General features: G+C 43.2%; 1 protein-coding gene across 3 annotated transcripts in view; it reads right to left on the bottom strand.

Moving 5' to 3' along the window:
• Positions 1-23,148, bottom strand: part of PTPRG (protein tyrosine phosphatase receptor type G) — a 717,425-nt gene that overhangs the window by 137,788 nt on the left and 556,489 nt on the right. For all 3 annotated transcript variants that reach the window (XM_024746428.1, XM_024746430.1, XM_024746429.1), the window contains exon 7: positions 9,785-9,942. In XM_024746428.1, coding sequence (XP_024602196.1) covers positions 9,785-9,942 — 158 coding nt within the window. The remainder of the gene's footprint in view (positions 1-9,784; positions 9,943-23,148) is intronic.

Below are 23,148 nucleotides of genomic sequence, written 5' to 3'. Positions count from 1 at the left end.
GGAGGTGCTGAAAGGAAAAATCAACTCAACCTAGCAAGGTGTACTCACTGGATAGGACTACCAAAATCAGAATTGAATGCCTCCAAAAATGAGAGAAGATTTCAATACTTCCTCAGAGAAAAGAACTTCTTAAAATTACATGAAAGGGATTAACAAAGACCCTCTGGAGACAGTCTAGGGAAAGACCAACCAAAATGATTAAAGGGATGGAGGATAAATCCTGTGTGGAAAGGTTAAAGGAAGTGGAATTGTTTATTAGTGTGAAGAAAAAGCGAGTAAGGAGTAATTTGATTAAAGGCCCTTGTATGTGAAAGATGCTGACCAGCTCTTCTCCATGTCCAAAGAAGGCCAAATAAGAGGAAACTGGTTAAAATTAAAGCCTTAGAGACGTGAGTTGAATAGAGGGAGGAATTCCTTAACTTTCAGGGTGATTTTTTTAGAAAAATGGACTGGGCTGCCACACATAGCAAGTTAAGACCAGAAATTTTCTGGAAGAGACTAACCATCTGTCCTGAAATACTTTCATCTCTGAGATGCCAGGAAAGGATGGCCTGGGAGACCCTCAGCAATGTGACTCGAAGGTTTGTTTATTCTCTCAAATACTTGCTTCTTTCACAGCTAGCATTTAGTTCTCCTAAAAGTTTATTTCTGATCCTCAGGAAAGAATTAGTCATATAAATGTAAAAAGAGGTAGGTTCTGAATTTAACACAAAATTGCTTTCGCCTAAGTTGCTCTTACAGCTTAATGACACGCTATGGCTGAAAAGCTCATTCACGTCCTTGTCATTAACTCAACTTGCCCGAAGATTTCAAAGGAAGTATGTGATGGTTCTGAGAGCGAACTGATGACCTGGGCGATATTACACTGTCCCCTGGATCATAGCTTCTGTTGACAGTCTCATAAAAGAGGAAAAAGGAGGACAAGCTTAGTAGACTCATCAAACGTCCTTTGGTAGGTTGGCAGCGTTTACTACAACTCCGTCATTCCTCTGAATTGAATGAAAATTGCCAGTGGCCTCTCCTGTTGGTAACTGGCATGATTGGCCATTGAGTGGAAACTTCCATGATCCCCGGATTGGCAAGGGGAGCCTATATACTTTTCACTTCGGCAGGTGATCAGCAATCATCTGGGCCAGAGGTTGTCCCTTGGTCCTTACCCTTGCCTCGAGACCCAAACTCGCCAAAGGTGAACCTGGCCACCACCCGGACCTCCACTTGGCTGGATTCCATGGGATGCCATTTACAGAGCAGATGACAATAGGAAGGTGCCTCTGACAGCGGTGCCACATGGCAGCCCCGTGTAACGCTGGAGTCATAGAACAAACTTCAAAGCTGTGTCTCTCTGGCCTCTCACGGGGCCACACTTTTGGTGTGTAATCTCTTTGACTCTTCTAGATCTAGTTAATATCCACACAGCGAACCTTCAAAAATGTACATGAGATCACAGCACACACCTCTGTTTAATACCTTTCAAAAGCCTCCCATTCTTACCGCAGAGTCCTAATGTTCTGGCCTGTGCCTTACTCTCCAAATACAGAACGCTTCCACTCACTACCTGGGTTACAAACTCTGTTTTTAAACTCTACTTGCTAAATGTGTGACCTCAGAGTATTTACTGTTTCTGTGCTTTGGTTTTCTTACATGTATAATGGAGCTAACATCATTACCCACCTCACGTGGTTTTGGTTACTACTATTTTATTTTATTATTTTTTTTGCGGTACGCAGGCCTCTCACTGTTGTGGCCTCTCCCATTGCGGAGAACAGGCTCTGGACACGCAGGCTCAGCGGCCATGGCTCCAGGCCCAGCCGCTCCGCAGCATGTGGGATCTTCCCGGACCGGGGCACGAACCTGTGTCCCCTGCATCGGCAGGCGGACTCTCAACCACTGCGCCACCAGGGAAGCCCTGGTTACTACTATTGACTGAGCTACTACAGATCAAGTGTTTGGAATAATTCCTGATGCACGAAAGGCGCCCAATAAGTATTACCTACATTACTGTTGTTACTGTTATTATTTTATGAGGAATGTGGTAACTATGCGTGCTAAGCTTACAACTATAAGAAGCTCTGCGGCTTCGCCTTCCTTTTCTTCTTTATAATATATATGTATATTTACAATGTACAGTATACATATATAATGTGTCTATGTATCTGTATAAGGCATATTGCACCTTACAGTGTCTATTTATCAAACCCATTATGGGCCAGGTACAAGCACTTCATAAACATTGTTTTGGTTTCTAACTTGTTCTCAGCTCAAAATAATAACATTAAAGTAACATTGTTAGTAATAATATTATTATAGCACTAACACTCCAACTAATATTTACTGAGCATTGATTACGCACAAGGCAAGGTGCCAAGAACGTTATATGCTTTCTCTTACTTAATCCTCATAGAAATCCGGTAACGCTGGTGGTATTATTCTTATTCTTATCGACGGACAAGGAACTTGGGCTGAGGGACGTTAAGTCACTTGCCCAAGATCACACAGGAACTGAGAGGTAAAGTGAGGATTAGAAGCCTGGGTCCGTGTGACTCTGTTTTGCATGCTTTCAGTCACTTCATGCCACATGCGTAACAGGCCCTCAGCATTCTTCACTGAGAGAGCAACACGGTAGCAGAAAAACTGAATCTGATGATAGAAGTCCCAAAACAATTCCTCTTGACTGACCTCCAAAGTCCCTAGCATGGAGGACACCCACTACTGCCATTTCACTACTGGCAATATAAACTTGTTTGCATTTTTCCGCACTCTGGAACGAAACAGCCCAACACAGGAAGAACTGGGAACCATGAACAAGATGGCAGGTGCGAGGAGAAAATGGAATCCACCTCCCCAAACCAGCACTTTTCTTCATCTTATTCTTTTCCAGGGGCAGGTAATAAACACACTTGGATTTATCTTTACCTTAATATAACTAATGGAGTCTTTATCATTTAGTGAAAATTAATGAAAGTTTTTATTTCTATAATATTTAATTGGCTTTTTAATTTTTGAAGTGAATATGTAAAACATTTCTTTCTTTTATCCCTGCTTGGGGAGCTGTAATTGCATTTTAACTGGTGCTGTTTCAAGAACAGTTTTAACCTTGAATTGCAAATGTGTTGGCTGGAAGTGTATATAAATCATTTCAACTTAGTTTTTATTGTAAAAATATTACAGAGAATAATTAGTTTTTAATCTGTCAGTTTGAATCAAAGAAAAGTTGAAATCTACTCATGCCGTTTGTGTGTAGCAAGAGCTCTGGTCCATAAGATGTGGGGAGGGGACCATCATGGCTGAAGGGGGCAATGAGAGAATATCAAACGTAATGTAATTATGAACCATTAAAAGGCTGATGTGCATAATATTTGATAAGATGGATACAGAATGGCAATTAAACAAAACCAGAGTCCACTATAGGAATAATAATAAACTCCAGGGTAAACATGACGGACTGTAACGTCACACCTAAGGTCATGGACATGAGTTTCGTCATACATTTGAGACGTGATGGGTCAGGCCTTGTTTGTGGTATCTCTTGAACACTTCCTGTGGTGCCAGGCACTAGTCTAAACATTCTACACACATTCTGTCATTTAATCTCTATAATGACTCCGTAAAGTAGGTATTGTTATCATTTCCATTTTACAGATGAAAGCTGAGACATAGAGTAGCAGAGTAGCTGAGTAATCTGGATGAAGAAGGTAGCCAAGAATGGAACAATTTGGCTCCATATGGAACATAGTCTTAATTCAAAAGAGTTGCTCTACTCCTTATGACAGAGACAACAATGGTTAAAAAAAAGTCATGTACCTTAAAGGTCCCACAGAAAATATATTAGAACTAATACATGAACTCAGCAAAGTACTAGGATACAAGATTAATATACAGAAATCTGTGGCATTTCTTTACACTAACAATGAAATACCAGAAAGAGAAAGAAAAAAGAATCTCTTTCAAAACTGCATCAAGGGCTTCCCTGGTGGCACAGTGGTTGAGAGTCTGCCTGCGGATGCAGGGGACACGGGTTCGTGCCCCGGTCTGGGAAGATCCCACATGCCACGGAGCGGCTGGGCCCGTGAGCCATGGCCATTGAGCCTGCACATCCGGAACCTGTGCTCCGCAACAGGAGAGGCCACAACAGTGAGAGGCCCACATACCAAAAAAAAAAAAAAGCCTGTATCAAAATAACATAAAATACCTAGGAATAAACCTAACCAAGGAGGTGAAAGACCTATATGCTGAGAACTATAAGACACTGAGAAAGGAAAGTGAAGATGATCCAAAGAAATGAAAAGATATCCCATGCTCTTCGATTGGAAGAAGTAATGTTGTTAAAATGGCCATATTACCCAAAGCAACCTACAGATTTAATGTGTTCCCTATCAAATTATCCATGACATTTTTCATAGAACTAGAACAAATAATCCTAAAATTTACATGGAACTATACAAGAACATGAATTGCCAAAGCAATCCTGAGGAAAAAGAGCAAAGCTGGAGGCATAACCCTCCCAGACCTCAGACAATATTACAAAGCTACAGTAATCACAACAGTGTGGTACTGGCACAGAAACAGATGTATGGATCAATGGAACAGAACAGAGAGACCAGAAATAAACCCACACGCCTATGGTCAATTAATCTACAACCAAGGCAGCAAAAATATACAATGGGGAAAAGACAGTCTCTTTTGCAAGTGGTGTGGGGAAAGCTGGTCAGCTGCATGTAAATCAATGAAGTTAAAACACACCCTCACACCATACACAAAAATAAACTCAAAATGGTTTAAAGACCTAAATATAAGACATGACACCATAAAACTCCTGGAAGGTAAAACAGGCAAAGCGTTTTCAGACATAAATTGTAGCAATGTTTTCTTAGATCAGTTTCCCAAGGCAAAAGCAATAAAAGCAAAAATAAACAAATGGAACCAAATCACACTAAAAAGTTTTTGCACAGCAAAGGAAGCCATCAACAAAACAAAAAGACAACCTACGGAATGGTAGAAAATATCTGCAATTGATGCACCTGACAACGGGTTAATTTCCAAAATATACAAACAGCTCATGCAGCTCAATATCAAAAAAACAAGCAACCCAATCAAAAAAATCAGTAGAAGACCTAAATAGACATTTCTCCAATGAAGACATACAGATAGCTAACAGGCACATGAAAATACGCTCAACATCGGTAATTATTAGAGAAATGAAAATTAAAACCACAATGAGGTATCACCTCACACTGGTCAGAATGGCTATCATCAAAAAGTCTACAAATAACAAATGCTGGAGAGGGTGTGGAGAAAAGGGAACCCTTCTACACTGTTGGTGGGAATGTAAATCGGTGCAGCTGCTATGAAAAAGAGTATGGAGGTTCCTTAAAAAACTAAAAATAGAGCTACTATATGATCCAGCAATCCCAGTCCTGGGCATATATCTAGAAAAGACAAAAACTGTAATTTGCACTATTTACAATAACCAAGACTTGAAAGCAAACCAAATGCCCATCAATAGACGACTGGTTTAAGAAGATGTGCCACACACACACACACACACACACACATAATATTACTCAGCCATAAAAAGGAATGAAATATTGCCATTTGCAACATGGAAGGACCTAGAGATTATCATACTAAGTGAAGTAAGTCGGATAGAAAAAGACAATTATTATATGATGTGACTTATATGTGGAATCTAAAAAATAATACAGATGAATATATATACAAAGCAGAAACAGACGCACAGATGTAGAAAACAAACTTATGGTTGCCAAAGAGGAAAGAGAGGTGGGGGAAGGATAAACTAGGAGCATGGGATTAACATATACAAACTACTATACATAAAATAGATAAGCAACAAGGATTTACTGTATAACACAGAGAACAATATTCAGTATCTTATAAAAACAATGGAAAATAATCTGGAAATAAATATAACTGAATCACTTTGCTTCCTGCGTACCGCAAAAAAAAAAAAAAAAAAAAATTGTAAATCAACTATAAACTTCAATTTAAAAAGTCATGCAAATAAAGCAAGTAAACTAGCCTTTTTGACATTTATTTCCTTTTTGATAGCGCCTCCAAGAGGCACTTAAATAAAACTCACGCTAGGGAAAATTATAGGCAGTGTCATATTTAAAACTACAGAAGCCAACAGTCCTGGAAAGGGAAGGCTGGGATAGTGTCCAATGGCCAACGCGCTACCATCTGAGAGCCACTGTTCTAGAATAAAACACATCCAAGTACACCGGACTAAAAACGATCACGTTCCCCGACTGATCATGAATGCAAGGCAGGCAACCGTCTCAATGTGCTACGTGTGCTCCTTTGACCTCCTACAGCAGGACCGGGGCTGCCGCCACTTTGTTTAGGTGACAAAATCATGGCATGATTCTTGCCTGATATTTATGGTCAATGTTTTATTGGAGCCACACAAGCCATGCTTTCTGCTGACCAACCAAGCCAATGGCATGGCGTGATCCCATGAGCAACACCGTATTCAGATCTCGATCATCACAGAAGCCGGAGTCAGCGCTCACTAGCCGCGGGGCTGGTTTGAATGCCCAAGGAGGCCCACAGAAGAGGGAAAATACGGAGCTGCTCATATTTACGCAGGAAGACTTCAAAGAAAACCACATCACACTGGTCAACAGTTCGTGCTCAGCACTGCATTTTGGGGTGAACCTGCTCTCCTTTTCACTGCTGATAGGTACCCACACTGTGTAAGAGAAGAGAAGAACCTTTGGAGAAAAAGAAGGACGAAGGACTAGGAATGTTTTCTTTCTCACAGAAGCAGACATGGAATTGTGCCTACTTGGCTTCTCTGAATTGGCCGTTTTCCCTTCTGCAATGAACATTCTGTGCTAACTTCAGAGAGCATGTTGGCAGGGTCGGGGTGGGAAGGTCTGAACCGATAATACTTGGGTGGCTGATGCCTTCCTGTCTGAGGACTGACACAGCTGTGACCTCCACTCAGCTCACCAGCAAGGAACCGGTTTGGCCACATGAAAATGAGCTGTTTCATCCCTTTGGGAGACAGAAAAGGATACATGAAGCTGTGCCTGATACAAGTAAAGCATTATCTAAGGTGGTTTAGAGTAAAGAAACTGGGGAGCCACTATGGTTAATTTATTTCTTCACTATTTTCTTGAAACAATAGTACCTACAGAGAGGTCATACTTTGGAAGTCGTGGAGAAAAACTCTTTCCATTATTTCCCTGAGTGTATGGGTGGCAGAGTGGAAGCATAAAAAGGTGTTAACAAAGCACTTTTGAATATATCCAGTTCCCAAATGTCAAAACGCCTCTAACTGACGAATACTTGACAAGATATCCAAGCCTAAAAATCTGCCTTTTGTTTAGGCCACTAAACTGCAATAAAACCCAGTATGTGTTAAATGGTTCTCTTCCCTCCCCCAGCCCCAACTAAACAATTACCTCTCTATGCCTCCCCTTCACAGGGCCTCCTAAAAAAAAAAAAAAAAAAAAGCCAAACTTGAATTTTTTAACCTCATTATCTCAAGCCTTTATAGCTTTGAGGTTTGAGGAGAAAAGCATTCATCTTAATCGACAAAAAGGATCCCTTTTCAAAGTCCTGCCCCCGCCCCCCTCCCCGAACCTTGAGGATATAAATATTTGGGCTGCAACTTTCTTTTATTTTAATAAAACAAGGCTGGCTTCACCATTAGGAAGCAAACTTGTTTCATATTTCTTTATCTCCTTAAGGCCAGCAGATCCTGTTCCGCAGCCATATTGCTAGTCCTTCTTTTTTCATCGCGATGGAATTAAAAGGAAAAGAAGCTCAAGGTAAAATGTCTGCCAGCTGCAGGGAGGCCAAATGAACCTGTTTCCCCTGGTTCCACACTACCTACCTTTGTTGGTGGGCTCTCTCTCCTGCACAGAGTTCCTTCTAGACAACCTGCTCCACTTACCGCCCCCAGAGTGGCAACACCAGTGTGCCAGGACGTGGCCAGCACCTCTGCTGATTTATTAAAAAATGGACAATGGACCCAAGGCCAGCCAGTGTGCTGTTGGCTGATGTCTATTCGGATCTATCTTCCTGAACGCTTGACTCCAGACCCAGACCACCGTCAGCTGGTAGCTGGCCCTTGAGTTGAAAGGTTAACTGGTACTAGAGTAACCATATTGGGCTCCAATCCCCTCCAAAGAAAACCACTCAAACTGGGAGAGGGAAGGAACCAGAAGTTTGCAAAAGTACAGAATCGCACAGCCGTGGTAGAAACTCCAAGAAGTGAGAGCGGCGCCTAAGAGGCAGAAAGTAAAGTTTGTGCCTCGCTTACTAGTTGCAGTCCTGGTCATGATGACTTCATCTCAGGATGACCCTACTATGGTTTCTTTCACATATTCCCCGTACTGAAGCTACTTTAAGTGGGTTTCTGTCTCTGACACCCCAAACAGCCCTGGCCAGGACATCATCCAATCCTATTTCCCCCACTCCCTTTTCTATATTCTCTGCCCTTGTTAGGAAAATCTTTGGACTATTCCCCAAGCCAGCCAGGTTCATCATCTTGTTGCCTGTGTCCTCTTCAGTTATATTACTGACATTTACCACATAATTTCAAAACTTCCACTTTCCCTCTACATCAGCCTTACCCCTAGCTGTCCAATGCTGGGGAGGCATTTCCATGGATGGCTCTGATAGGAATGTCCCATTTTTTAGACAGTCCGGGTCGACGGCTCAAATCCACTTCCTTACAAATCCTACCCGTTGTTCTTGGCTCTGTTTTCTGAAATTATGGAGGAGAAATCTACTCTTCTTCTACCTCTGTGCAAGCTGCATTTTTGATGACTGACATATCCTCTCTATTTCCCCTTCCATCTGTGATTCCTCGTGAGGTGATGTCAAAGCCCTTCATCCCCTGGTGGATCCTCTTCCTCTGACATTGCCCCCAACCTCATCCCCATTTCACCGAATTCTTACCCACAGTTACGTGCTCAGCCTAAACCCACCTCCTCATTACATCTGCCAGGCCACACTCAGAGAGAAGCAGCTCCATGTAGGGGTCGGCAGCATGGGTTTGGAATCAGACAAACCCGGGCTTGGTTTCTGGCTTCAACCTTCATTGACCATGAATCTTTGGGCATGTTACACAATCTGTCCCTGCCACGATGTTCTTATGTGTCCCGTCTTTGTGCAACATACCCAATTCGCAATGATGTTTTGCAACTAAGTCGATGAGATGTAAGATGCTTATCACACAGAAAGAGCTCAATCAATGGTATTTTTTCTTTCATTTCTTCAGGTATACAAATTTCTCTCTTCTGAACTTAGGGGAGGTTTAGCAGCTCCAAGCGTGATCTTTGGGATCAGACACCATGGCTAGGTCATGGTTGTGTGACCTTGGGCAAGTCACTACACTTCTGCTGTCTCTCTCCCTGTAACACAGGGGTACAAATAGCACCTACCTCATAGGCCTGTTGTTCATGAAGATTAAGTGAGTTAACACATATAAAGAGCTGAAAAGAGTTCCTGGCATACAGGCATCACAGAGGGTAGCTACTATCTCAAGATTGAATACTTACAAGGTACCTGATTTCATGCCTGCAGTTCTCCTCAGCTAGTTAATTTGTGGCTCAGCAACCATGTTTTATATTTTACAATTCTTGGGTGCAAAAACATGTTTCTTGGAAAAAATGAAAAGAATCAATGAGAAGCAAAGGATGCCAAAAAAAAAAAAAAAAAATCCTTACCCTGATATAGTCTAGCAATGTTAGATAGTTAAGTCAAGTCAAAACAAGTAAAAACAGAAGCCCTTTGGGGGCCAAATAGCTACCTGATGATAAGAGATGGGGACAGGCGTCCGGAAGACTATCCACTCCACAATTTCGCTACACGGTGGGGTAGTCAAAGAACCTGTGTACCGGTAATAGCTGCCCAGGGATGCAGGCAGGAGGTCCCGGAGGACGAAAGGATCCAGAAAGGTCTCCTTCTCTGTTTGGGGGAAGAGGGAAAAGAAAAGCACAGTGGTAAGTCGTTCTATGCTGCAGACACACAGTCAAAACCCTTGGCATGCGGGTGCCACATCACAAGTCTTGTGTTTATTTACATCCCAGGAAGCATTTGGTAGTGGGAGAGCCATGGAAAACAAAGCAGCATTTCCCAGGGTGTGTGTGCTCTGAGACATCCTACTGCACTGCATTTCATGAAAAATGGATTCCAGGGTAAACAGCACTGGGCAACACTTCAGGCCCTCCCTCTTCCCCCAGGAAACAGACGAAACACTAGCAGAGTCAAGTCACTAAATCCTGCAGAAAGAAAGAGACTTGGTTTTGTTTAACTTGCCGCTTTCCAATATATATTTTTTCAGTTTTCATAATACGTTTTATTTAATCCTTCTTTTTTTTTTTTCTTTTTGGCGGCGCCACATGGCATGTGGGATCTTAGTTCCCCCACCAGGGATCGAACCCACGCCCCCTGCATTGGAAGCACGAAGTCTTAACCACTGGACCACCAGAGAAGTCCCCATTATATTTTAAATATTATTTCAACATGTAATCAAAATGAAAATCATTAATGAGAGATTTTATATATTAATATCTATTCCGTACTAAGTCTTTTTTAACGTTGATTTTAATTTTTAAACATTTTTTATTGAAATATAGTTGATTTACAATGTTCTGTTAGTTTTAGGTGTACAGCAAAGTGATTCAGTTATACCCCATCTTGTTTCATCATAGACCCCTTCTCCGTCTAATCCTTATGAACTAATAATCAGGCGAACGAACTTTGGGACTCCCATGAGAGATTAAGTAGGAAAAGAAAACTGTAAGCCAATGGTAAAGTGCAATTCCAAAGCTGGTTATGTTTCATTATGGTTTCACCCAAGGCTTATTCAGATCAAGGCACGGCCCTGAACTTGCAAAATGATGGCCCTGACAATAGGCTTCTTTTTACAGAAGTGGAGTGGTCTTCCCTTAAGTAGAAGAAATGACATTTAAGCTGGGACCCAACAATGATATCTCACAATAACTCTACGAGGAAAACAAGTTAGAGAAGAGGTTAGTTCCTACATAGCAAAGCTGGGATATGAACCCTTGCACCTTGACACCAGAGCTTGCACAATTCTGACTCAGACTGAAGAAGCTAAAGTAAACTAGGTGAATATTGAACTGTGGGGGCAAAAGACGAAAAGAAGAGCATTTCAAGCTGTGAGAATAGTATGTGCAAAGGTCCTGAGGCAGGAGTCAGCAGTGCAACAGAGTTTAGGCACTATACTATAACACTTTCAGTCAGACCCAGTAGATCATCCAGCTTCTTTCACAAATCAGAGAGGGTTTTAGTCTCTACCTGGGTCTTCAAACGTCTAGCCCTGCATTTAAGTCGGAATGCCCACCTCATTCCTGTTGGGGATGTAATAAGGCTATTACGGTCCTGTTAATGGCTTGCCTTAGCTCCCCTATGGCCTCCTCCATGTGCCCCTGGACATTTCTCGGGGACCACATGGACACTCCTGTGACTTCCAGGAATATTATCCCCAGCCTCTCGCCTCCTCCCTCCTTTTCCTTCATACAGAACAAGCAGTATACGTATTTGGGCAAATGTGTATCCTTAGACGCAAACGGTCTATGTAACTGGGGGTTAAGGCAAAAACCCAGCAGAAATCAACTATATCAGAATAATGGGGCTTCCCTGGTGGCGCAGTGGTTGAGAGTCCGCCTGCCAATGCAGGGGACGCGGGTTTGTGCCCCGGTCCGGGAGGATCCCACATGCCGCGGAGCGGCTAGGCCCGTGAGCCACGGCCGCTGAGCCTGCGCTCCACAACGGGAGAGGCCACAACAGTGAGAGGCCCGCGTACCGCAAAAAAAAAAAAAAAAAAATGAAAATGGCAATTTCCTTTTGGTAGAGATTTGTCGAACCAAACTTAATATTTATTTAGCTTTTACTATATGTCAGGCACTCTTCTGAGTACTCATCTGTTGCAAACATTTAAACAGCACTTACTGTATGTGCCAGGTACTGTTCTAAGAGCTTTACAAAGATTGATTTATTTAATACTTAAAATAGTCCCATGAAGTATTACCATCCCCAATTTACAGAGCTGGAACGTACAACCGTGTAGTTGAGTTTGGAATCCGGGCTTTCATGATTCTTAAGCCATCACCACACCCTTTCACTTTACAACCCTATGGAGTATGTACTTTTAATGCTCCAATGTTCCAGATGTGGAACTTAAGGCCCAGAAAGGGTAAATCACTAAGCCCAAGGTCACTAGTGAACAGTAAAGTGGCCGCTGTAATTCACAAGGCTCAGAAACCTTACCTGAGTCTCACAAAGGTTTTCAGTTCGTTTTTTAAAGGGAAAAGTTAAGTATTAATTAATACAGGCACCATAGGGTTCTATAATCAAAATGACAAAAGCAGTTTCTACGGGACAAAAGGCTGGAAAGGAAAGAATCACCCCTCTGCCCGCTGGCAAAGCTGGGCTTTAATTTAACCTGGTTACCAGCAGCCTAAGGATGGGGGAAATCTCTGTAAGCGTACCTGGCTGAGAGGAGGAACCGCTTTGGCCTTTGCTTGCTGCACTTCCTGGGCCGTGCAAATAGTCAACAAGAGGCCCCAGGCGATAGAAGGTGCACAGGCCCTGGCATCATGAACCACAAAATCACCACCTTCATTTCTCCATCACGCGGCAGGTGAACCCGGCGTCACCCCGCAGCACTCTAACCTGCTTTAGCATCAAGGGCTCCAGGTTGAAGGACCGGAAAACCTTTAGAGTCTTCCCCTAGGGGCCTGACCCAATATTAGGGCTGCAGTTAAGCACGCTGTATGCAGACAGGTATGCAGACAAGACAACCCCTGTAAGCCCGAGGCAGCAAAGCCCCCATCTGAAGCACCCACTGGAGGAAGAGGCTGTGGCTTTATAGAAAAAGATAAATGAGAAACACCTGCCCCACCAATCTGAAGTGGGTGGATTTCAAAAGGGAACACGTTTCAGCTGGAACAGGACTCGTAAGTTCCTGTATGGGCTTTTGAATTCAGCAAGGACTGATGGAAACTGCAGGTGTGACCACTGCTACAAATGCAGAAGGGTTTCTCTGTCCGGGATCAACCCAAGGGCTTCAGAAGCAGGTTCTGATTTAATTGCTTAGAAGGTGTAATCAGATCAGTGGCGGGGTGGGTAGAGCTGGTGAGGGGGACAGAAAAGGGAGGGGCTTCACTACTCGCTGATTCTACCACCATCACTGCCATTGGATCTCAGGATTCTGAGACCTGAAAGGGCCTTAGACCACCCTAGGTCAGTGGCTTTGGGAACCAAAGAACCCTTTCTTCAAACCAAATCTTACACAGGAGTCAGGCAACTCAAACAGCCAAAGTGCAGCCATCGGGGCTGAAGCTGAGCCGGGAACCCAGGGACACTTTGAAAACCACCAATTTAGTCCAATTCTTTTTTTTTGCGGTGCGCGGGCCTCTCACTGTTGTGGCCTCTCCAGTTGCAGAGCACAGGCTCCGGACGCGCAGGCTCAGCGGCCATGGCTCACAGGCCCAGCCGCTCCGCGGCATGTGGGATCTTCCCGGACCGGGGCAAGAACCCATGTCCCCTGCATCGGCAGGCAGACTCTCAACCACTGCGTCACCAGGGAAGCCCTAGTCCAATTCTTTAATTTTACAGCTAGGGAAATGGGAGACCAGAGAGAAGTAATGGACCCAAGGTCAAAAACTTAGGGAGAAAACAGAGACTGGGATGGGATTCTTTCTTCAAAGACACCACTTAGAATCTCAAACAGTAAGCCTGGGAGCAGGAAATATCACGTAACGCTGAAGATCTCATCAACACCGCATTTCTCCATCCCTTACAGGGATTGGTGAAACGAGCAGAGATTCTCGGCCTGCTGGGTTCAAATCCCAACTCCTCCACCTGTGAGCTGTATGACCTTAGTTACTATACCTTCCTAGGAAGATTAAATAAATCAGTATAAGAAAGGGGTTCAGAAAGAGCCTGGAACAGAGTAAGCGTCTCATAAATGATAGATATGATTCTCATTCTAATTCTTATTACTTGTTTTAGTACCACTAGTATTATTATTACTCTAAGCTACCAGGACCTAGCCATGTGTATCTCACATAGCCATGCACTTCCTCGAATGGTTGTGCATGTGTTTTTTTTTTTTAACTGCACTACTAATGCCTCAAAGGCACAGCATGTCTGACACAGTCTCCATCAATCTGAGCACTGCAGGTTAGAGTTTTCTTTGTCAAAGCTCTAGCATGACCTTCGGAATCAACAGATATTCAACAGCTGTGTGACCTTAGGGAAGAGAGCTGAGCTACTTCCCTTACCTGTAAAATGGGAATACTGAGATTATTTACCCCTCAGGGATGCTGTGACAATTAATCAAGCTAATAAATGTGGGGGGCTTTAGCACGGTGCCTTGTGAGCCCTGATTTATTAAGGCAAGCACTCGGTCCATTGTGATCTCTGGTCCATTATAAGCCCTCACGTATCAAGGCAAGCACTGGGCTGAGAGCCAGCCAGCTTATTTTGTGTTTTAAGCCAGGGACCAGCAAATGTTTTCTGTAAAGTGCCAGACGGGAAATATTTTAGGTTCTGCAGGGCCAAGAGGCAAAATCGAAGTTGTTACATAGGTACTTATATAAGAAACACACTTCCACAACCTTATTAACAACGTTCAAAACGCTAATAACTGAGGCCAATTTAAAAAGTATACATCTACTAATGAGAAGAAAGGAATTCTTTTGGGCAGGGGAAAGGCGGGAAGAACATTTCGCTTAATTAGGGTTCGCATGTGAAAACCATTCTTAGCTCAGGAGCCATACAAAAACAGTCAGTGGAATGGATGTGGCCATCGGGCCATATTGTGCCCTCCTGATTGCAAGCCAAGTATAGGAGGGTGGGGGGCAAGTGTCAGAAAGTCATCTTGAGAGCCACAGCAAGAACTGGGGGTGGGGCACGCCACATGTTCAGGGGTCCCCATCACTAATGGTAATTTATTCTATGAACATACGTTACAGAATGAACTCCTGAGCTGTTTTCTTTCTCCCTTGACTTTTCTAAGTTCAACTTGGACATTGATTTTTGCTGATCTTTCTAAAAATTCCATGTCCTGCTCAGTCCCATAGGAGTGCTCCACTGGTAAATGGGGTGCTCATAATGCTTAACTGTTATAAGTAACTTTGGAAATGGCACCCCTGTATTTCTGGCACTGCCCACAAAGTTCACAGAAGCCACAAGGCACTCAACTGGCTGGACCCAAGTCTGGGTGTTCCTGAGTACAGCCACTGGGAGGAAGGAAGAATGTACTTTTCAGCTAAAAACTTAAACTCTGCCACTAAGAAAATCTTAATAAATGTACATGTTATAAAGTGGAGGGACTGCTAGAGCCGGGTCCCTGGAGTTGAATCCTAACTGGTCTACTTAAAGCTCTGACCTGAAAGAAGTTACTTAACCTCTCTGTCACTGTTTCCTCATCTGTAAAATGGGATTATAGTAATGACCTCATCTGGAGGTTTATCGATCGTATCAGGAGAGTATTACGTGAATGAACAGCAGTTAAGGGCTTAGGAGAGTGTCTAGCATAGAATAAGCACAGATAAATACTTGTTAAACGAATCCTATTATAAAAGGGCAGTTGACTCCAAAGCCATCCAGATCAGAGCACTCTGCCTCCAACTTTTATTCTAATTAGTAATTTGAATTCGAAACATTCCTACCCCAGACAGTTAACTAGTTGAGAAAAACATCTGAGATACTCTACGTATCCTACCGTCCATTCCATTATACCATAATAAGCAAGTGCTGTGCATTGCTAGTTAAAAGAACTGAAAAGGAATGAATCTCATATTCCACTTTCAACTCTCCCAGTGCTGTGTGCAGACAATATTATATGTTAATAATTAATTGTTCATCAAAGAAAAAGATGAGAAACAGGGATGCGAAATTCAAAGTTATTCAAATTGCAAAAATTATGAATAATGTATGACTTTTATATTAAATACACACTATATTAAGTAGTCTACATTTCACCCAACTCTTTCATTTTCAAGCATTCTGAACGACAATATGAATCATCAGTTAGGGGAGGTTTATTCAGACAAAGAAATACCTTATTTGAATGCAAACAGAGTATATCAGGAGATGATTAAATTTTTCTTATCAATTAGAAAATTCTGTATGAGGGCTTTAAAGTCATGGTCAGCCATTAAACCCAGAGCGGCCCAGTTATCCTTGCAGTTTCCTTTCAACATTAAATTATATCCGGCTCGATTCTGTTCGATTTCTTATTTCTGATAGCAGTGCTAGGAGGCAATCTTTAATTAAAGAAAATCTGAAAGATTCAAACATGCATAATTGGATTAAAAATGTGATCATTAAAACATTAGATGATAATGGTCTGATTGATTGCATTTTTCAGTGTGTTAATAACCTAATATTTTCAATGCTTCGGTTATATGGGAAAGAAGAATGCCTTTATAAAACATGATCAGCACAGAGATGAAAACTGTACAGTAATCGAGAAATATGGGATTACACTGAAAATATTCACAAACACCCACATGAACAAAGTGTTTCATTGGAAAGTATATGGACAGAATGTGATAGTCTCTAGGGGAAGAACACCAGTCCTATCCCCCAGACAAGGAATCAACCAATTTTAGGGAAGTATATAAAATGAACTAAGAACAGAAAGCCCAAGTTTCAGTGTTTAGCCCAATGATTGGTTTCTTCAGGGTTTCCCAAAATTTTTATAAGGAAAAGTTATTAATTTTTCCTGAAAATCGCCTTCTGCTTCATATTGGGGAAGGTAGGGAGAGTGACAGTGGAAAAAAACTGGGGATTAGGTCGTGCTAAATGGGAGAAGATTCACGACTGTGCCGCTCAAAGTTAATGTGTATGCAAATCACCTGGGAAGCCTGTTAAACTCTAGATTCTGAGCCAGTAGGTTTGGGATGGGGACTGAGACTCTGCATTTTTTAATAATGCTGATCACACTTGAGAAGCCAGTTTCTATGAGGACTGTGTCAGTGGGCTCCTCCCTGTTCTACAGCCTCATGCACTGCTACTTTCTGGCCCTTAGGTTGAGCCATACTGACCTCTTGGCTGGTCCATGATCACACTACCCCAGGGCCTTTGCACTGGCTCTTCACGCTGCCTGGAACATTTTTTTCACTGCTCTATTCATGGCTGGTTGCGGACCAAATGCCTTTCAGCTGCTAACAACTTACTCATATTTGCATGACAAATTTCTCAGTGAGGTCTCCCCTGACCACTGTTTTGAAAAGGTGTCAAAGGGCAGGCTCGTTGAGAGGGAAGCATTTGATTGAAAAACCTGAAGATGGAAGCAAGCCAGGTGGCTACCTGGGGAGAACATTCCAGGCACAGAGAAATGCCCCTGCAAAGGGATTCTGCCCGGTGTGTGGCTGGAGCGAAGTGGAGCAAAAGGGAAAGCGGAAGAAAAGTTCAAGTGCCCCAAATTGGACAGCTCTAGGAGGAAAACATCAGCTGCTGGTTAAGGATAATCTGGAATTTGGCTAAAAATTGTGAAGACGCCAAAACACTAGACATAGAGCCAGCAGCTCTGGGTTAAGCCTGGACTAGGCACGATGGGCTGTGTGATCTGGGAGGGGCCACGGGTCTGACAAGCTGGTGACAGAAGGGCCTGCCCAACAGCATCAGGAAGTGGGAGGTCGGGATGGAAAGCAAGAGCCTGAAGGCCAGAATCCAGGGACTTAAGGAGCTTGGCATCTAGAAGCCACCAGGGAGTAAGAGAGCATTACACTATAATTAAGATGGTGGCAGAGGGAGTCAAGGAACTAATTTTATGACCTAAACATAAGCAATGAAACTTGCTCTATCTGATTGGATGTCGACTGTCATTCACATCATCTCTCTCATCAATAAGGAGGATGAAACGGCAAAGACGGGGCAATGAAGTGGGGCTGGACCGTTTTCAAGGTGTAGCTGTCTGCAAGACTTCATGACAGATGATTTTAAGGAAAAAGCACCACACTGAAGTTACAACAAGGGGATCCTGGGGAAGTCCAAGGAGTTTCAAAGGACGCTAGTTCTATTTCACTTACAAATAAGGAAAATGAAGTCCACAGAGGGAAAGTGACTGAACCAAGGTCACACAGTGAGGTGGGGAGGGAGTCTGGGTATCCCTTTCTACTACCCAGTTCTGTATCCCTGGGCCCCCAGTTCCTCACCTGCAGCTGACATAAACATGATCAGCTGAGGAAATCTCTCTGAAGACTGAAGAACTCATTTAGCTTTTTAAACATAAATCTAACCCTGACACTGCCCAGCTCAAAATCATCCAGTGGTTTCTCACTTCATTTAGAATAAAATCCAAACTCATCACCACGGCCACGAGGCCCTCCATGATCTGCTAACTCTGCAACCCGTCTTCTCTCTGCCCTCTCCCTTGTTGACCATCACCTTCCTTCTCACCTTTCTGTTCCCTCTGCCTACAATGCCTGCCCTACTCCCACCCCCACTCCATATGGGTGATTCCTTTTCATTCTTCAGATCTCAGTTCATCTCCTGACACCCAGCCCTGAGCACCCCATCTAAGGCTGTTCCCGCTGCTATTAACCATCTACATCACACCTGGTTTATTTCCTTCCCAGATGCATTCACTTATTTACTGTCTGTCTCCTCCAAGAGCTGGATAATTCCACAAGAGCAAAGCCTTTGCCTGTTTTGTTCACTCTGTATATCCAGCAACAAAAACACCGCCCGGAACATGGTAGATGCCCAATCTTTGTGAAAAGAGAATGAAGGAACAAACAAACACAGCAGTTGGTGTATTTTAAATAACCAATAAATCCTAGATTTCTTCATATCCACGTCCCCATCAATCGTGAGATGCACCATTATTTCAAATGTCACTAGTAAAGGCAACAAGTTGCTAATTAAGCAAGGATACAGTATCACCTGGAAGGTGCGTCCTAGTTTTAGAGTTGTTAAAATATGAATGAAAAAAATTGTAACTATGTGTAGTGACGGATGTGAACGAGATTTATTGTGGTGATCATTTTGCAATATAGACATATACCAAATCATTATGTTATACACCTGAAACTAACATAATGTTATACGTCAATTACATCTCAATGAAAATATGAAGACATGAGAGTTACAGAATTGATGAAATAGGATGTTGATATAATTCAATAGGACTCACATCAAAGGTCCCCATCAGCTTTCTGCGTCTACTAGAAGCTGGGTCCAGAGCCTGTTTTGCGATCACAGTGCAAGATGCTCACAAGGCCGGGTGGCAGCAAACTCCCATCTGTAATACTGACTGGACTCTCTGGCCTCAGTTTACCCTCCATTGACCTGAACCCTAGACTCCATCCACACAGTGGATGTTCTGTAGTTCACGTCTTTTTACTAGTTCACATTTACGGTGCATGAACTTGGTGCCAGGCCCTGCTGTGGCCTTTCTCTCATTGAGGCCTCACAACCCTGTCAAGTAGGTATCAACGTCATGATGAGGGCTGTGACCTTGCCAACAGTCATAGCTGTACAGACCTGGGTCTCCCTCACAGGCTGTGTAATTGATTAGTAATAGTTCTTTTTTTTTTTTTTTTTTTTAAAGAAGATGTTGTTCCTCAGTAAAAGTTTTTTTTTTTTTTTTTTTTTTTAAAGCAGACTGGAAGCTCCACTACATCAAGACTGTGGCTCCTTACTGTATCCCCAGCACCTAAGACAGGGCCTGAGAGCGTAGCTCCTTTATACGTGGCTGAAAAAAATTGATCAAACTACGTCACTAAGTAGCTCTAAGTCAGAAGTGGGGAAACTGGGGCCCCGAGGCCAAATTCAGCCTAGTACCTGTTTCTGCAAATAAAGTTTTACTGGAACAAAGCCATACCACGGTCTGCGGCCGCTTTCAGGCTACTACTGTGTGGTTGAGTCATTGTAACACAGGGATGGCCGGCAAAAGCTAAAACGCTCGCCACTGATCCCTTTACGAAGAAGGTCTGCTGGCACCTGGTCCTCTGTGAAGGGCAGCGTATTTAGAAGAGGTGGCAACAGGCAACACTACTCAAGCATGAATGGAGCAAACTACATGAGGACATAGAGAGGTGTGGAGCTTATTTCTGCTTCTGAAACACTCTCCACCAGGGTGCAGAGGATTTAATACACACCCCTTGGCCTTCTGCACGGGCACAGTCCAGAGAAGATCTGAGAAGCCCCAACTACGGCATCTTATTTCAGGGTCTGAGCAAGGGCGGCCTGAGCAGAAGAGAGCTCACCCGATGAATCAGACTCCTGTATTCAAGGAACCAGGGTGGCACTCCAAGGTCATGAAATAGCCACTCTACCCGGGTTCAAAGACATCTAGCCTCCTTGGGTTTATTGGTGGTCAGGTGGTCAAATGTAGCATTTTGATTTAAGGGTTGATGTATGAACAAAGCATATGTTGACATTAACATTTCCAAAGAGAAACTAAACGAAGAGCGCAGAGTCTTGTCAACAATTAAGGAAATGAACATAACGTTTAAATTATAGAGTTATTCAGCAACAAAACCCCAGTGTGATCACTGAACAGTTCTGTTGCTTGCCTCTCTCCCCCACTTGGCTCTGGTGGCCATAACTGACATGGTGTGTACATTCTTTTAGCTTCCTTTTCATGCTCAGTCAATGACCTAATTTACAGAGGAGAAACCCGGGCAGAAACCAGAGTTAAGTGATTTTGACAATAATTAGGAAGACAGTCAATGCTAGAATTGGAAACTGGCCCAACAGAATGCATCTGAGTCCAATACAACTGGGTTCAAATCACTGTTCCACTGCCACGAGCTGGGACAAATGAGCCAATCTCTGTGAACCTCAGTTTACCCATCTGTACCATGGATTAAGCATTCTTCTCTCCCTGGGCTACTGCTGAGATTAAATGAGACTCTCTATATAGAACATCTGGGCAGAGCTAGGCACATAGCCAGGGGTTAACAGATGTTTCTGTCTCTTCCTTTCACCCTCTTTCTGGTCCCTGGTCCACCACCCTATCCCCTGGTCTCAAAGGGACTGGCTATCCCAAGTCATCTTTGTGCCCATTTTCTCCATCACTTCATTTTATTTTCATACGACCCAACTAAGTCAAGCGACATACATATACATTCTAGTTCAATAGCCAGGTAGCGACAGGGCAGAACTCAGAGCTCCACCACCATCTCCTGTCACCTCATGGCCTCCACCAGTCACATCAACAAGCAACAACAACAACTTGTTGGGGGTGAGGGTGGGGGGATGGCAGTGATAACAGCTGACACTGGGTGCTGACCGTGTGCCAGCCACGAGTTTGTACAATAAGTCACTGACTCAAGACAAACCAATACGGCTGGTATTACTATCGCCACTTTATATGGTTAAGAAAACAGAACCACAAAGAGGTGAAGTGATGTGTGCAGCTTGTACAACTAGTCAAAAGCAGAACTGGTATTCAAACCCAGAGCCTGGGTTCTCGAGCCACAATACGACCCTGCCTCTCCTATACCAAGATGACGTGCGTAGAGCAGGGTAAGAAGGTCACACCAGGCAGCCCCAAGCACTTTAGCGAGCACTTTCACAGTATATAACTGGAGACATATTTTTAAACTCTCTGCTCTTCACACCCCAGTGAGACAACCAGAAAAAGGGCATTTCCTTGGCTTCCCATAATCCTGTTCAAATGATGACATATTGACAAAGGAGGCTGGCTAAATGAGAACTAGCCTCAAATTCAAATTAACCTAAAAGGAATCACTTTTGAAGTCTTTCTAACTCAACCTGATTGTTCACAACGCTATTAGTGATAAAATAGAGCCCCACAGCATCCCATTTCCTGGCTTTGACTAAGAAAAGAAATGGAAATAGCGCATATCTATGGTGGTGTTCTGACAAACCGAAATCCAGGAAACTGTGGAAATGGCTTAAGAGCGCCTGTTTCTAGAAGATTTAGAGATCAAAGGGGTTCAGATAAGCATCTGCCCTCCCTGGATCCATAACAGACTTGAGCCTATTAGTCAAGACCAGGGTGCTGCATATTTATAGCACACTTCAGGAAAGTTCCATGTAATTAGACGCTGGAAACATAAATTTCAGAGGGGGAAATTTTGTCACGTGTTAAGATGTTCAAAACTGTCAGTGGCCTGTAGATAATATAGCACTGCGTTTCCCATTCAAAGGGGAGAAGATGTGAATTTCTTTCTTGAAGGTGAACATTAAAACAGAACCCCCTTTAATTTCATTGAAATATATCTGGATGATGTGGCAATCTGGGCCATATCAACACTGAAGCCCATCTCTGTAAAGTGTATCAAATGTTAGGTAATGACCTGAGTGGGTATTTACACTGTCCCCAAATAAACAAACCACTTTGTGAAGGCAAGACTATTAGTAGAGCTACAACAGTTACCGTTTAGACATGGCAGGGTTGACAAACGTTTTCTGTAAAGAAGCAGAGAGTAAATATTTAAGGTTTTGCAGGCCAGAGGGTCTCTCTGTCACAACTACTCTGCCGTTATAGTGTAAAAGCAGTCATAGACAGTAAGTAAATGAATGGGCATGGCTGTGTTCCAATAAAACTTTATTTACAAAAACAGGCAGTGGGCCAGATTTGGCCCACAGATTGTATTTCCTGATCTCTGATTTCCAGGACAGTGGACACACTCCAGGTACCCTTCCTTCTCAGTACTTTCCCTGTCTTAAAGCATTTAGCATTAATACCCATGAGGCAGATACTTTCACAACTGTCATTTTCCCAGGTGGAAGGCTCAGGGACAGAGAGAGGCAACAGTTTGTACAGGATCACACAGCTCCCAAGCTGCAAAGCCAGCATTCAAATCCAAGACAGCCTGAACTCTGAAGTGCCGGTCTAGGATCTCTGTTCAGCAGTGTTCCTAAGAGTCAAATTTCAAGTGAAAAGTAATAAAATTTCATTTCTCTAAAGGTATTCCACAATGCACATTTTTTATAAAAATTCACTTCAGGGATTTCCCTGGTAGTGCAGTGGTTAAGAACCCACCTGTCAATGCAGGGGACACGGGTTTGATCCTCGGTCCGGGAAGATCCCACATGCCACGGAGCAACTAAGCCGTGTGCCACAACTACTGAGCCTGCGCTCTAGAGCCCATGAGCCACAACTACCGAGCCTGCGGGCCACAACTACTGAAGCCCAAGCACCCTAGAGCCCGT

The sequence above is a fragment of the Neophocaena asiaeorientalis genome, unplaced genomic scaffold (genome assembly GCF_003031525.2).
Source record: "Neophocaena asiaeorientalis asiaeorientalis breed wild unplaced genomic scaffold, Neophocaena_asiaeorientalis_V1.1 scaffold251, whole genome shotgun sequence".
Classification (NCBI taxonomy): Eukaryota; Metazoa; Chordata; class Mammalia; order Artiodactyla; family Phocoenidae; genus Neophocaena; species Neophocaena asiaeorientalis.
Note: the sequence above shows the minus strand (reverse complement) of the source record. Positions and strands in the feature narration are given on the sequence as shown.